At 42.8% G+C, this 17,359-nt stretch overlaps 1 protein-coding gene across 1 annotated transcript; it reads right to left on the bottom strand.

Annotated features, from left to right (window-relative positions):
- Positions 1 to 16,004: 16,004 nt before the first annotated feature.
- Positions 16,005 to 16,508, bottom strand: LOC117312095 (putative endogenous retrovirus group FC1 Env polyprotein). Its single transcript, XM_033855222.1, has one exon. The coding sequence runs from the start codon at positions 16,506 to 16,508 to the stop codon at positions 16,005 to 16,007; it is 504 nt and encodes a 167-aa protein (XP_033711113.1).
- Between the last annotated feature and the right edge of the window lie 851 nt (positions 16,509 to 17,359).

Here is a 17,359-nt window from a genome sequence, read left to right as displayed (position 1 = left end):
ATTGCCACTCTGAGAAACCTGTCTTTGCTTTTAAGGCCTTCAGCTGATTAGTCTCCACGCACAATATGGAAACTGACCTGCTTTACTCATCTACTGATTTCAGTGTTCATCACATCTAAAACTACCTTCACAGCAACGTCAAGACTGGCGTTTGATAAACAGTTGGACACCATAGCCTAGACAAGTTGACACGTAAAATTAATCATCACAGATACTAAGGATGTTTTCCTCAAGTGGTCAACTCTCTTTTAACATTATCTAAGCTCAAATCTTATGCATAAAAAGTATTCAAATATTTGTTGAGTTAAATTGACAGCATGTTACAGATATTAGCCATTTTTATGGAACCTAAGATGCCCACCGAGAATTATTAAACTTAATTGGAGTCTTCTGTGCACTTCAGTTGGAATATTAATTTATGTGAAGGTTATGAATAAATAACTTTGCATTAATTTTTTAATCACAGGACTGCAGTTAAGTGAAAACTTTTTACATATTCACAGAAACATTGGGTTTCTTTAAGAAATATCTGCCACAAGATATTTCCACAAAAGGAAACAACCTCTGAATTCTCAAATCTGCAGATGTGTGGTTCTTCTATGGTGAATGAAAACATTTGAAAATCTGATATATAAGTCCCACAAAATAGTCCATTTATGTGAATTTTGTCTCCCTGGAGCCACACTCAAGCCCCTTTTTCTCCTAGGAAATGTTTTTTTTTTCTACTCTGTCATACAAGCGGTCCCCACTAGCATCTTAAATTCCCTGCCTCCTGGCCACCGTGATGTTCCGATCAAGACAGAAGGATCAGGGTCCTTTCTTGAGACTTCTTAACTTGGGAAGAGAGAGAACCAATTCCTCTCTAGTTTGGGTGATGTAATCGTCTGAATCCATGCCCCTCAATGTGTTTTCAAGAAGCTGGTCACCTGTGTAAAAGTGAATATGTTAAACAAAAACTAGGTTCGCCTCTTGGTGGGCGTTGAGCTGAAAGACAAAACCAAGCCAAAGGTCGGGAGAAGGAAGGATTTATCATTACCTGCAGCGAGTAAGGAGAACACCAGGGGTCTTTCCCAAAGCAGTGTCTCCCCGAACAGCAAAATTGGGGAAGTTCTAAGCTAAGGGAACATGCATACTCATGAAGGGGCTTGAGCAGAGAAGAATTCACCATAACATTGGGGCAACGGTTGCCAGAGTCCAGGCTTTAGTTGATTGAAGTCAGGAGAGTCAACATCATCATTCCATCCTCCAGCTGGGTGGGGGGCTTAGTCCCTGCAGAACTCAGACTTGTATCAGATTGTTATGTAGATCCCTTACGGAGGAACTAGGACTCTTTTTTATTGCTGAACTATTGTTTCTTGACTGCTTTTACTTCTTTCGTTCCTGCATTCCCTTACTTCCCTTAAGAACATTAGTTACTGAGACCTGTTCTAGGGCAAGCATAATGGCCAGGCTTAGATTACAAAACAGTTTAGGCCAAAATGGCTTGTGTCAAGAAAGTCATGCCTGGTCTTTCTCCAGGATCCCTCACCCTATCTGCTTACAGATAATGCCCATCTGCAGAAGAAACAGAGCCACTAGGTGGAGCACCTTGGCTGTATTCCAAGCCCTGATTCCACCTGTTCCCAAGCTACCCAGGCTTCTACCTGTACTTTCTTGATAGAATAAGCTGGTATGGGTTCAGTTTCTGTCACAACCCAGAGTCCTAACATACACAGATGCCCAGAAGTTTTGCACATTGTTTTCAGGGTATTCATGGGCTTCCTGAAGAAGCCCATCTTTGAACCTTTATCCATGATCCTCAGATATGAACCTCTGTTCAAAGCTATTCTTCAGTTCTGTGAACATTGGTCTCTATATGATATTTACCCAGGAAAACACTAATTATCAAACTCACCTGGTAGTTTTCATGCACTTAATTAATCACATTCAACTCTCAACCACACTTCAGTCAAGTAGACATCTTCATCCTTGTTTTATACCTAAAGACACTGAGGCTGGAAAGGTTAAATAACATTTTCTAAAGTGGTACAGCTAAACTAAACGTAGTGTTTTGTCTCAAATCTGGAGTTTTTCTCCTATACTAAAGTTGCTTTTAAGCATTATTGACTTTGATTGTTTTAAATTGTTTTAAGTTACAACTTTGAAATTTGTCTTGAAAATATATATATATATAACTGAATTGGAACAGGAAAGTAAGCACTCTTGGCAATATAAAAATGTTAATAATGGAAAGATGTATAAAATATGATTTTAAAAGAAAGTCTTAGATTGCTTATTTCCATATTCACCTCACCTCAATTTTTAAATAAATAAGCTGTGATGAATAACTCTAGCCTTCTAGAGCATGCTGAAATCACAAAGTCCTTAGGAGAAGAGAGCCATAGTAATAAAAGTGTCATTATAAATAATTAGAAATGTCTGTCACACATCCACCTTCAAAGGTTTGTAGGAAACAGCTGGCATGTAACCAACCTGGATTAATCTTGCACTTCAGTTTAGTTTCTATGAGAATCTAGTTATCCCGGGGGAGAGTGAAACTCTCAGAAGAAAACCTTGTGAACAAAGCCCACGACTATGTGGGAGGCCTTGGGTTTTCTCCTAAACGCAAACACATGAATCCGCCCTTGCAAGTTTGAATTTCAGAAATGAGACGGCGGGGCATTATGCTCCCCATTATCTCGGGGTGGAACAGCCTGCTCTTCCGAAGGAGGGACGGATCCACCATAGAGATAAACAAGCCCCCGCCTGTCCTCTGCACACCTCCCCTGCCATTCCCAGCCCTTCTCTGGTCAAACAAGAGATTTTCCTTTTGATCAGGCAATATCCACAAAAGACAAATCAGAAATTTTAAGAAGGACTGAGTAAAGACACCAGGAGGACTGTGGCTTAGCTGTGGTTTTATTGTAGCTGCTGTCCTAGATTTTGTCCTCTCTGCGAAGCAATCCCACAGCATCTACCTTCCCTTGGTTTACAAAAGGCTTCTGTGCTCCTTTGTGACTGGAATACATAGTCTCAGTGTTCTCAGCAGAGTTTTGAGGTTGTTCAGCGTCTCTGTGATTTACAAGGCCTCCTGGGTGCCCTGGATCTGGTTAACTCCCAATTCCCTTACTCCAGGAATGAATATTTTCTGTGCTAACAGATAGAATACTTGCCAACTCAAAATGAGCTCTCCTTGAGTAGAGGGCACTGTGGTGTGACATCTTCCAGCTAACCTTGACTCCCCGGCTTCTCTCAGGCTTCTAAGCAGTTAGTGGAGGGAGCACCCAGGCAGGAGGCCCATCTTCTCCTTCCTTTGTCATCCCTCACTGAACCTAATCAGGTGCTTTGAGCCCAGTGGGAGCCCAGGAAATGTTCTTGTCTGTCAGGCTGCCTGTGGTCTCACAGAAGGTGGAACCATAGTGTCACTTCTTCCAAGGAAGGCACCATCCTTCCCAAGCCATCACCAAGCACTGAAGCTTTGGGATTGAAGCACTGAGGCATTGCTGCAGCTACTTGCTCACAGATTGCTTCTCTCAAGTTGTGACAGGGCTGAGTTGACATGGGCAAGAGGTTCAGAGGAAGTTTTTAACAAGGGGGATTAAGAAGGTAGATTGAACAAATCTGTATAAAAATGGAAGACCCATTAAAAAGTTGAGTATCAACTACCTGCTAGGCATTTTCCTTTCATGCATTCACTTAAGCATCAACCATTCTTTACCAGAATGCATTCTCCCCATTTCACAATTGACAGAAGTGAGGCTTAACTAATACAGGTCCCATACAGGGAGATAATAAGGATTGTATCATACTGTAAAGCCCTTGCCTCCAAGATTACTCTGCCTCTTTGCAGAAGGGCTAGTACAGGAGTCACATTAGTATTCACTTCGAATCTCATGGCCAACTTCTAGGTGCCAAATAGAGTGGGGAAGGATTCTGGAAGGAGATTAAAAAGTCATGCAACAGCTTAATTCTAGAGAATGGCTAGAAATTTCCTGGGAGAAAAGTTGCAAAACAAACTTAGGAATATAATTGGCTTTCAAGATAAACGTATAAACTGGGACATTGTAGGTGGGCACTTATAATGAATGGCCTTTCAGTGCTTTGTAAGCCTGCAAAGTTGCTGGAAATGGGGTAGTTAAGGATGTGATCACTCTTGTATCTATCCGGGACCAAATTCTGAATAGTTTGGCCACATTGGTTCACACACTGTATTTGCGATTTTCGCTCCTCCAGAGAAATGATCAGCTGACTATGGGCAATAAACCATCACTATCTGCTGACAGCATGTTTCCGGGGGCACTTGTGTGGCAGTCAACAGCAGCTGCTGCTCAGAAAGAGATAACAGGTTTCCATCAATCACTCAGTGTTGGAAAGAATATCGGGTGTACAACCCACTTATTCCCGTGCTGCATCCTCATGTCTGGAGTGGAGACTCTCACAGGAAATGTTTAGGAGGAAATCTCAGAAGACGTTGACATTTATCAATCACCACCTACTTCCTAGGTATTCTACATTAATTCCTTACAACAATCCTGAGGTAAATGTTACTGCTCCATTTACCGAGGAAGAAGTGGAGATTCAGGGAAGTTGAGTAAATAAGCCAAACTCTCGGTTGTTAGTAAGTGGTTTCAAACCCAGGCTGATGTGATTCCAAGATCAGCTCTTTACATTATATCACAACTGACTCATTATGCATAATTGTTAATACCTAGATTATGTGTTGCCTCAGAGCCAGACAGTAGCAGCAGCAGTAATAACAGCAGTAGCAATTTTTATGAGATTACCATGTGCAAGGCATTTTATAAAGTTTGGCTCATTTAATAATCAAAACATCCAAATGAGTTAAATATTTTTTTATTATGATTTGATAAGTGAACTTTGTCATTCCTCCCCTTTGAGTCTGAAGGGGTGTGTGTGTGTGTGTGTGTGTGTGTTGGAAGGGGGAGGGATAGAGATGACTGCTTAGGCTAGTGTTCACAGCAGTGGAATGGATCTGATGAACTCTAGGCGCCATCACTGAAAACTAAACAACAGGAGGCTATCTTTTTAATCAAAATTTGGGGTGTCGGTGAATCTATGGAGCTTTTCCAACTAGGCATGTCTTGCTTGTCATGTAGGATGTTGATGGTCAGTTGGGTTTATGCATATCATGGTCTTGCTCTTTTTTCCCCTACATTCTGGGCTACATGCATTAACCTAAGATTCTTTCTGACTACTACAGATTATTTCTTCTGGTGTTATCTAAGTCCTACGTATACACTTTAGAATACATACATTTCTGAGCACCATTTTCTAAATAAACAGCACTCACTAAGCACATCCATGCAAGCATTTGTATTGATAAGTGTATATTACAAAACCTAGGGAATTATGTGAAGCCATTATCTAGTTTTGGAGAAGATAGAGTTTCCCATCAATGGAGATTCTCCCTCCTTGGTTCCTATCCCAGCCCTACCTGTCCCTCATAGTGGCAGTGGTAGAGCCCACGTATAGTTCGGGTCATGGTCTTCTTTCCCTTCCAGGTGTGTAACACTAAGTATTGCTCACTTGTTTTTCTCAGCTAATGTAGCATTAGATTAGCTCTCACTTATGTCAGTTGTTACCAGTTTAAAACTGCTCCATAGGTTGTGTACTAAACCTACCCATATCTGCCACTTGTGCCCTAATTCTAGCAGCTGCCTTCTGCTCAGAGATGGGAACTTTCCTGAAGGGAAAGAGCCAGTACCCCTCTGAGACTCGTCCACAAAATCAATTTTTACTTCCATTCTCAACTTGCCCTGAAAACACAGATGCTGTGCTTAAAAGACTAATTGATCATTTTATTTCAGTTGCACAGAAATGATGTTGAAATAATGAACAGACCTTGGGCCATTAGAGCTCAATAGTTGGCAAAAGGCAATCTGCTTATCAATTAAAATCAGCAACTCAAATTCCTGTTGTTTCCGATTGTCAAAGTAATAAAGAAAAATGTACCCCCAAATGGTACAGTATTGAATACCAAATTCATTCTTGTGAAACCCTGTCTATGTTTATAATGTTAGCATTGTCAATTACAGTAGGAATCTACTGGCTGTAATAGCTAATAATTTATATGTATTTTCCTTCACCACAGCCCATAAGTTAAATGTGATATTCTTTATATGCAATAGATCCAATTTCCCTTTCCACCACTTACTTTACATGAAATCATTTGCTATTATTATCATTTGTGTAATTTAATAACTTTCTCTCTATACCATTCTTTATATTTTACAAATAAAATGGCATTTGGGTCATTAACGGTGAAAGAGGACCAGGAAATCCAAACTAAGAAAAAAGCTAAGAAAACAGGACCTTCATGACTAAATTATCACATCTCTTCTACATTTAATTACAGTTTCCAGTCAACATTCACTCCATTCCAGTTATGTGCCTTGCACTGTGTTTAGCATTATAGTTGAATCAAAGAAAATTAAGACAAGGAACTGGCCTTCAAGGAAAACAGATAAAAAACAGCGTAATATAAGGCCAACCAGGATCAGTAATAGGGTACTTGCAGGGTGTTGCTGGAATGCAAAGGAAGAAGGGATTCTTTTTGACTAAAGGATACTGACAAGATTCATGGAGAAAGTAAGAGAGTCTGGTTAAGAAATGAACAGAACTTTAATACACAGAGAAGAGGAGTTCAGAGCCCCCCCAGCTAAGGGAAGAACATCAGAAAATGCACCTGGGTATAGAAATGCAGTTGTATCAGGGACTGGGTTGGGGGTTGGTAGGTCATTGGACCAGGAGGCTGGGTAGATGAATTAGGAAGTGAATCTGGAGGGTAAGGTTTGGCAGATGGTCTTTGATGCTGTGGTAGATTGCAAAAGCAGTCACAAATTCTTCTCATCCCGTTATGCATTCTTCCCTTTTTAAAAAAGAGACTATTTGTTAGAGAATTCTGAATTTACAGAAAAACTGTGCAGAAAGAACAGATTCCCCATATACTCCCTTTCTCCCACCCGCCTCTCTCTCCCTCTCTATCTTGCATGCACACACACTCCTATTATTAACATCTTGCATTAGTGTGGTATGTTACAATTGATGAACCAATATCAACACATTATTACCTGAAGTCCATAGTTCACATTAGGGTTCATTCTGTTGTACATTCTGTGGGTTTTGATAAATCCATAATACTGTGTGTTCACCATTTCAGTATCACACAGAATGGTTTCACTGCCCTAAAAATCCCGTGTTCCACTCATTCATCCCTCCTTCCTCACAGACCCCTGTTATCTATCCATTGATCTTTTACTGTCTCTGTAGTTTTACCTTCTCAAGAACGTCATATATTGAAATCACACATTGGATAGCCTTTTCAGACTGGCTACTTAGCTATATGCATGTAAGTTTGCTCCATGTACTTTCATGGTTTGATAGCTCTTTTTTTTTTTTAATCACAGGGTCACTGGATCAAGTATGGGGTCTGAGAGAGTAGCTTAATCCTAAATCCCACACTGCCTGGCATGTCCTTCCTCTGGGTATGCACATCGGCACTCTGCTTCAATTAAGTAGCCACTCAAATATCACCTATCATGGACTTTCTTTGACTATAAATTCTAAAATGTCCCCCACTCCCCACAGGCACACCCCTTATCCCACACCCTGTTCTATTTTTCTTTGCACTTAGCACTTCTGGTATATATATTTTTGTATAATTTGTTGTCTCTGTCACATTGTCCCCAGAAGAGTGCAATACCCATTAAAAAGGCATGGTTCTCTGGTGTGTCCTCAGGGCCCAGTACAATACTTGGCTTTAGGTACTCAAGAAATATTTTTGAATTATTGAGTAAATGAAAGAATAATAACTTAATGAATAAATGTGTTGAGTCCAAGCATGGCAGGGCATGGAGCACTGTCCTTCCTCAGGAGAGGTTCAGGTCCTGGGACTCTTGCAAGCCTACATGTAGGCAGCATCTCTGCAGCGTCTATGACAAACTAAGGCAAACAGAATCTGGCTGTTAGGACAGGTGACAAGTAATGGTAATCAAAATTCTCACTGATTTTATTGATTCTATTTATAGTAAGTCACATGATGTGAAAAGGTGTTGGTGGAAGAGTACACCTCACAATGATAAAATACAGTACTATCAATTTCATGGTAAGTCTCTTGGTTAATTATTTACTGGAGGTTGGAGTTGGAGAGAGAATTCAGATTGAAATCAGGTACCGAACTGGCTGAGATTGCCATTGTCCTATACAATATCCATTCTCCCCCTTCTCCTTGGTGACAGATCCCTGAGTTTTACCTTGAGTTCATTGCCTCTCAGAACTAAAGACTATATTCCCCAGATTTCCCAGCCACCCTTAGAGTGAGATGTGGTCATATGCTAAGTCCCGACCAATGACACGTAGATGGAAGTTTTGTGTGGGACTTCAGAGAACATTGCTTAAAAAGAGCTGACTTGTTTGGGAAACACTCTGCAATTCTCTGCATAACCCTCAACAGGGAGGTGATGGCTGGAAACCCTGGAAACCACCTGTCCTCTTGGAACCTAAACTGATACTGAGGGTGGCAGCCATGTGCTAGGCGGTGAGGAAGAAAGACTGAAGCCTGGTCCCTGATGATTCCATAGGGTCACCACAGCGGCTCTGGTCTGCCCACCTCCACATAGAGGCAAAAGGAAAAGAACTTCGGTCTCGTTCTGTTGTTGTTGGTATATGCGGCCAAACCTGATTCTAACTAATACATCTGGCTTCAAGAGTTATAATAGATAATCAATGGAAAAAAACCTGGATTTATATTCAGAAAATATGAGTTCCTGTTGCAGATTTCCCTGACGACTAAGTTGTCACTTACAACTGGGAAAGTAATTTAATCTGAGAACGTGTTCCTTCACTTTCAAATTTGGGAAGATAATGGATACTTGTAAAATTGTTGTGAGAATTAAGTGTAAAATTGTATATGAAAGTGGATTATATAGAGTATTAACAGTAATTATAATCAATAAGGGGTCTTTGCAGAAAGAAAAGTGGTCCTTGCTTCTACTGGCCTATTTAAACATTCCTAAGCAGGAATCAGGGTCTTATTGTACAATATAAGTAACAATTTGGAACCACCTACTATGTGCAAATCAGTATTGGATATTCTGATGAAAAAGAATAAATTATAATACCAGCCACAAATCACCTCCAATCTAAATAGAAAATTTTCAGAATCAGTTATAACCCAGTCGTGAATTACTGCTGCCCCCTCACATATAGACTAAAATGATGCAAGTGACAAAAATTAATTTTGGTTTCTATCCACCACAAATCTATGGCTAGCTTTTATCATTTCTTGGGATAATTGAAGAGACAGAGGATCTGCTGATTATTTTCTGACAGTTCTCACACAGGAAAGCTTTCAAACCACATTTTAGAGTGAATTTGGCAAAATTCCACATTTCATCCTCCGGCTTCTCTATAGCATGGGCAAAATATTTTGTTGAGAATACTTAGAAAAAGGAGAGTGAAGATTAAAAAGAGAAAAAGGAGGCAATACAGATGGCAGAGTAGAATGAGCTGTTTTTGCAAGAAATAAAATAAGTGGGCAGGGCACAAATAGTGTCAAAACCTTAGAACTGTACCTCTGCATTTGTGGGGTAGAAAAATGAGAGGTGGGTTGAGATGTTATTAACACAGTGTGGTAATCGTTAGTGACGACTGCAATTATTTCTGGCTTCCCACCTTCTGGGTGTATAGAATAACGTGCTTTTTGGCTCCTTTGTTGGATGGGCCATGAGTTATAAGAAATAGATCCCATCTTAGCCTATGCATTCAATTATTGCTGCGAGATCATCCCCCCCCACCCGCCCCCCAGAGCTCTCTTTCCCTCTGTCACTGTGACCAGCAATGTTTGAGATGGTGTTTGCTTCATCAGACTAGGTTCTGGAGTGTGGTGGAAAGGCACGATAGGTAAATAGAAAGAGCAAGACATATATTTAGATTTTTTTTTCTGTCACCAAGATTTTGGATTTCTTTGTTACTACAACTTAATCTAGCCTTTGCAGTCTAGCCTATACAATATTAGAGAGTTTGCCATAATATGCCATGGAGAGGCCCTAGGTAGAGGTAGGGCTAGGAAATATAGAATTAGTGAAGGAGGTAGGAAAAATATATAACTGGTTGTCAGGGGGGATTTACTCCACCAGTTATCTGAAGCTAAGTGAGTTAAAAATATGAAAGAAAAAATGACAGAAAAATAATCAGCTATTTACTGACTTCTCAGAGGAATGGAGTATGGGGAGATTGTATTCTTTGCTGAGCAAATGGTGAGGCTGGGAATGCTGTTCAATTGCTCTGTACCTAGGGGAAGAAGTAAGGGAAGGATTATAGCAAGACCTGAAGATAGGAGTGGTGGGGAAAAACCGAAGCGAAGAGAGCTGCGAACGTTGGGTTCTGGAATGGTGAGAGGGAAATGACATGACTTTAGATGCATTAGAACTTTGGAGATAGAACTCAGATGTCTAAGGGAATTATATTGAGTATTTTTGTGTGGCATGCAAATACAACGCTCTCCTCCTTTTTTCTACAAAATCTTTATTGAATCCCCCAAAGCAAATTTGATTTCACAAAGCCTTAGAAACTACTATAGGTTTTACTGAAATGTTAATTCCCGCTTCAAGGTAGGTGTAGGATAAGACTGTTAAATTCCCATCGGGCCCAGACACAATTGGTAAACAAATATTTTATCCCTATTTCAAGCATTTACATTACTCTGTGCTTCTAGAATCACACTGAGACTTTTTTAAGACTGCAAGAAAATGAGACTTATATAAATGTAAAAGTTGTCAAAGATATAGGACAAGAATTTATAGCTACCATTTTTATAACTTTCAAATACATTTTGGGGGAAAACTTAGGTTGTCTTCCATTTTAATTAATTGCTATTTTTAAAAAAGTGCAGCAGTGATTTTGTTCTCAGTAAAAACTTGCATAAACACTGATGGTTTTTAAACCAGTGGCAGCTTAACGGTAGGAAGGAGACCAAGGCGAGGGAACTGTCAGCTTCCAGCATGTCTCCCATCCAATCAGTGTCTTTGCTTTTATATATTTTAAATATTAGAATTCCAAATAAGAATTCCTAGTTTTTAAAGAAAATGTTTAAAAGCTTGGTTGTTTAGTGAAGGTTTAAATACTTAGTGTGTGTATTCTCTTTACTAAATAAAACATAGTCAGTAACATCCAACCTAACCCCAAATTTCAAATACTTGTCTGCCTGGTCTCTTCTGAAAAATCTCCCTGATAGGTTCTTTCCATATATCCCCCTCCCTCCCCCAATTAACTCTACCTACTTTACTTGTCATAAAGCTCCCTTTATTGTACCTTCAAGACAACTACAAATCTGCTCTGCTGACCTTATGTGTTAGAACATCTGTGGCACTTATCTTGACTTCTGCATCCTTCTCTATTTTCTATTAATGATTTTCATTTCACATTTTGATTTTAGACTTTTATTTTTAGCTTGGTATTCTCCCATGTGGCTCTGACTCCTTCAGCCTTGAGAGTTGCCTGTGAATTTGTCAAATCCCAGCACTACCACTTCAGCTGTCCCATCTTTGATTAAAGAAATAAAACAAAATCAAAATATCTTTAGAGCAGGAGTTAATTACCAGTCAGTTAATACGCGTGTTTTATGGCTCAAATTAGAGCTCTAGGGAGGGTGGGAGGGAGATGCAAGAGGGAGGAGATATGGGGATATATGTATATGTATAGCTGATTCAATTTGTTATAAAGCAGAAACTAATACACCCTTGTAAAGCAATTATACTCCAATAAAGATTTAAAAAAAAATACAGGTTTAAAAAAAAAAAGAAGGGATTCTGCTGTATTTCAAACATAAACAACTCACGTGCCAGGACAACTCCGCCAGGGGAAATCACAATAAAGGGACAAATCTTCCAGGTCTTTTAAGAGAGCATCAGTAAAGCAGGTGCCATTTTATTCTTCAGTCAACCTGTCACAGGGAGCTTTCTCATGAAACCAAAAATGTGGGTTGAGGGAGAGAAATCAATGCATTAGGTTGAAGTGTGCTGTATCAATCACCTGCTTATGCAAATTTCTTGGGCCATTAGAAGCTACTCAAGCCCAGTCTCATATATACCCTTTCCAGTGGCTAGTGGAGTGCTGCTGCACATGCCCAGATACGGCTTAGGGGAGTGGGTGACGCTCAGTGTAAGAGGGGTAGTTCAAGTTCCTGGTTACTGGCTCTATGGTGACTGACTTCTTCAGTCTCTACTAGGACCCACAACAATCCAGAGCTATGTCTCAAATGGAGAGTAGTTGCTGAAGGGAGAATTTTATTGCTCAGAACTCTGAAACACTCATGGAGGTTTGTGGCAGGCTCCCTTTAACATTCAACTAGCCCATGGGAAATTTAAGCACCATTAGATCAGCTGGGTGTGAAGGCTCAGGTGATAGAGCTCTTGTAATGCAACCTCAGACAGCTGCGGAGCCTTCTCTAGGTTATATTTAAAGGTGTACAGGTTACTTGGTAAATGGTCAGAGCAGCACATCCAAATATGATTTATGTTGCATCCAAAAATCAAAGAGGCTCACTAAATGTTTAACTTTTTCTCTGTGGTTCGTAGGACAAAGTGCAGCAATTGTCATTCCTTTAAGGCTGTAACATGCCTGAAAAACAGACATCCAGAAATTTCCCTGAACTGGCATGTCCTTGAATTTTCTTGGGGTTTATTGCCCATTACCTTGCATGCATTTTTCTTCCTGATATTATGTGAATTATCCTCATCAGGTCCAGTAGATATGATGTCTTTAATGTAGTGGACAGGTAATGTTCTGTGGAAATGTGAGATGATGAAAATCCCTATGGACCTAGATATGCTAGAGAATTAGAAAGGTAACATAGAGATGAACTAAGATTGTAAAAAATACTGTCGGCTCTGCCAAGTGAAAGAAAATTGATTCTGATAGACTTGGTTTATTATTATTCAAAAAAATCTTCTGCCTTCTCAATAGCTTCATACCAATTACTAGAGGCTTTGTTGATTTTCTTCAGTCAAGGCATATCTGATTAGTCAGTTCTGATTAAGGTTACCACCTGATCTGTTAACATATTGCGATGTCATTCTTCAACGCCCATCTAACTTTTTCAGTGATGAAACGGAAGTTAAATGAAGATGGGAAACAGATAACGTCTACATGAGTTTCCTAGGGCTGCTGTAACAAAGTACCATAAACTGCATGTCTAAAAACAACAGCAAATTTATTGTCTCACAGTCTTCATGGCTAGGAGTCCAAAATCAAGTTGTTGGAGGACAATGCTTCCTCAGATATCTGCAGAGGAGAATCTTTTTTGCCTCTTCCTGGCTTCTGGTGGTGCCCATCAATCCTTGGCATTCCTTAGCTTGCAGCTACATCATGTCAGTCCCTGACCCCTTCATCACATGGAATCATCCCTCTGTGAGTGTCTGTGTCTTAACATGGCATTCTCTTCTCTGTCTCTCTTCTCTTCTTATAAAGACACCAGTCATATTGGATTAAGGACCCACCGTACACCAGTCTGATCTCATCTTAATTTAACTGATTACCTCTGCAGCAACCCTATTCCCAAATAAGGTCACGTTCTGAGATACTGAGGGCCGGGATGCCAACATAACTTTTGGAGGGGAACACAATTTAACCCATAACAGCACCCCAGTATCTTCTCAAGACTTGACGTTGGTACTCATTTCTGAAATTTCTCCAAAGATTCAGTCTTGTGTTTTATGGGTAAGGATTACTTCAGAGGTTTCAAATATGCCCTTTCTATTTTAGTAGCCTTCACTCCATTGGTCAGGGAGCCAATAGTGGGATTGCATGTAGTTGCAGTTTATGTATATACCAACAGTGCATTCAGAAACAAGGAAAATAACCTCAGAGTGTATCTGCAAACTCACTAAGCCTATTCTGATATGGACTTAGAATGAAATTCCATTTATCTCCTGATCCCGTGCCCTCAGCCTGTCTTGTCTCATGCTGGTGTTCAGACTCCCAGAGCCAGTGCCCTTTCCTAGTTGACTGTAACTCTAGTAAAGAGGTGCAGCACCTTTGGAGGGAGGCTGAAGAAACCTCATATTACATCCTTGTGATAAGTATGTGTCAAAAGGGACACATTATCTCTTGAGTCAAAGGCCTTAGATAGGCCAGTCTAGATAAAACAGGTCTGGGAAGTGGGTGAGAGGCAGTGACACTTCATTATAATGATAGTGATTCAAGTTAGGTGTACACAGGTCAGACCTATAGTTTGATAGGTTTTTTGGTGGTGGTTGTAAGGAACAGCACCAAAAACGGAGGAGAGCTTAAACAAGCTTTATTTGGGAACGCTCCCGGGCGAGGTTCACTGGTCCGAGAGAAAGGGGCCAGAGAAGTCGTGCCCGGGGGCGGGCGTGAACAAAATGTATAGGGGTGGACACGGGAGGCACTTGCTGTGTGAAGCAGACCCCTTTTTTGGTAATCTTTCAGGTGTTGTGGCAATGTCAGGTGTCGGTTGCATGAGCCTCAGAGCCGTTGGTTCTGCCCCTCGAGGAGAGGGAAGACCAGGGCCGAGTGGAAAGTCCCGGGTCTGTTTCCTGAGCAGGTGGAAAGTCCCGGGCTGATGCCACTCGTGGGTTCGGCTGCATCAACCACCCTGGTGGGGGTTCCGTCTGACTCCCTGGGCCCTTCCCCGGACCTGCTGGCCTTACATCCTGACTTCTTTGGTGTAATGGGGCGACGTTTGGGCTCTGGCTACTTCCTGCTGTACGGGGGCGCCGGAAGGGAGTCAGGCGGCCAACGGTCCGGAGGTTAGGGGAGGGCGGCAGCGGGGGGTTCTGTGGGTAGTAAGGTATATGGGTGGAGGAGCATCTGATTCACTGCCACCCAAGAGACTTCTTGTATGCAACTGCGGAGAAACCTGAGGAAACGGGGGGCAAGCATGAATAGGATGCAGATAAGGATTAAGGGGCCTAGGATTGGTGTCAGCCAGGACTGCCACCAGTCGGGGATGGGGGAGGTGGATTGTCGCTGCCTGCGTTGGAGTTCTTCTTTTAAGCATCGGAGAGCATCTACATTGTCTTCAACGACCCCTGTCTCGTTGATGTAGCAGCAGCACTCTTCCTGTAGGAAGAGGCAGGTACCTCCTTTGTCGGCTGTCAGAAGGTCCAGGGCGCATCGATTTTGGAGGGCAACTCGGGCTACTGAGGTGATCTGGCACTGGAGGGAGGTGATGGAGGCGGCAGAAGCCTCGATGGCTAGCTGGAGTTTCTGTTCTAGGTCGAGGGATGTTGAGACACTGTGTGTTAGGGCCCCTCCCCCAATGCCCGCAGCAACGGGAGAGGAGGCGAGGGAAATGACTGCGACCATAGGGAGAAAGATGGCCCTTTTTTGTCGGCCAAAAAGTTGTGTGGTAAGTGAGAGAAATTCGGCTTGGCCATATAATGTGAGTTGTGGAACAAGGGTGACGGGGATACATGGGAATGGGGAGGAAGAGTTGACCTCTTTTGTAAGGGAGCCATTACACCAAAAGAACAAGCCTGGTGAGGACCCCATTGGCATAGTTACAGGGAGGGATGAATTGCAAGGGAGTGCATCATTAGTTAAGTTTGGGCGGCTGCCATAGCAAATTGTGAGGTTCTTTTTTTCTAAATCAAGAAATATGAGGACTCTTAAAGGGGGAAAAGGTAAGTTTGGGGAGGAATTGAGGAGGGTAGAGGTGAAGGGCTGGTCGAGTGGGACAGCAGTTAATGGTGGTCTGCCAAGTGAGGAACATAGAAAGCAGTCAGAGATGTTGCCTATCCTGGTGTGACTAAGCATTTGCACCCCCTGGCAGATGAGGGCCAACCAAGAAAAAGGGTCCGTCTTGTGGTCAGGGTGGGGTAGTTGGCGTTCTAGGGCCTGTTCCATCTCCTGGACCATGGTGGCCTGCTCGCTTAAGTGCTGGATAATTTCAGGTATCACTCTGACGTATGGGCGGAAGACCCTGATAGAGCCCACAGGGTAGGCATCAGTTGCCCACTAGTAGATTTTTCCTTGTACCCCTTTTACCATCTTGTGTCCCAGGGATCTTTGAGGTTGATGAATAATTGACCCTTGCCATTTGTGGTGAGCAGGTGGGATTGTCGGAGCGAGCTCCTGGTATCTAGTTTTGCCACATGGATGTTACATGAGTGATAGGGGCACCCCCCATAGGTCTCATCCCACCATTGACAGTAGTCTCGGGTCTGATCATAAGTGAAGCAGACAGCGGGGGTGGACCATCCCAGGGGAACACCTTCTATGTTAGAGATGGGGATCTGGACTGTTACCAGGGCCTGGCACCCATCTGGTTGGCAGTCTCCCGTGCCCAGGACTCGGGCGTGGGTCCGACCTTTAGCTTGCCATGTCCCGTGGACATGGAAGTGCCATAGGGACATCTGGTGAGTCCTGGGTGGCAGGAGGAGCAGCAGGAGGAGAGACAGGGTGACGGGCAAGCCGTAGTCTCGTGGGACCCAGCGGTAGGGCCGTCCAAGTCTCTGAAGTTGGGGCCATTTTAAGGCGGGAGACATGGTACCAGGAGGGGTGTCCCAAGAGTTTAGCTGCCGTGGGAGTGGTGAGGATCACCGTATGGGGGCCTGTCCACCGTGGCTTGAGAGATCGGGGGTGTAATTCTTTGAGGAGGATGCTATCGCCGGGTTGTAGAGGGAGAGAGGAAGTTTCAGAGGCAGTGACCATCAGCAGGTTGTGGTCAGCATGTTCACGGAGAAGGTGGCGAAGCAGAGACAGGTAGGCGAGGTAGGAAGCTAGGGGTGGGTTTTGGGTTGGTAGGTTATGGAGGAGAAAAGGGCGGCTGTAGAGCAGTTCGAATGGACTGAGACCAGTAGGAGTCCGAGGTGAGGCTTGGATTTGGGTGAGGGCAAGGGGGAGCAGGTTGGGCCACGAGATACGGACCTCAAGGGACAGCTTGGTGAGGTGGTCTTTCAAGATTCCATTGGCACGCTCAATCTTACCGGATGACTGGGGGTGGTAGGGGATGTGGAGTCTCCAGGTGATCTGAAGAGCCTCGGATACCTGTTGAACCACCTGAGAGACGAAGGCGGGTCCGTTGTCCTACTGGATGGAGATCGGCAGGCCAAATCGGGGGATGATATGTTGGAGAAGGATGGTGGCGACCGTATCCACCGTTTCTCGGGCCACTGGGAAGGCCTCGATCCAACCTGAAAAGGTGTCAACGAGAGTGAGCAAATATCAGAAGCGTTTACAGCAGGGCATATGGGTGAAGTCAATCTGCCAGTCCTCGCCAGGTTGGTGTCTGCGCATCTGGTGAGTAGGGATTCGGGGCCGTAGGCCTCCTTGTGGAGAGACGGACGCACAAGTCTGGAAAGCCGCGTGAGTTTGTGAGATGGCATCTCAGTCCAGG

The sequence above is a fragment of the Tursiops truncatus genome, chromosome 4 (genome assembly GCF_011762595.2).
Source record: "Tursiops truncatus isolate mTurTru1 chromosome 4, mTurTru1.mat.Y, whole genome shotgun sequence".
NCBI lineage: Eukaryota > Metazoa > Chordata > Mammalia > Artiodactyla > Delphinidae > Tursiops > Tursiops truncatus.
The sequence above is the reverse complement of the archived record's forward strand: the minus strand, read 5'-3'. Positions and strand labels throughout refer to the sequence as shown.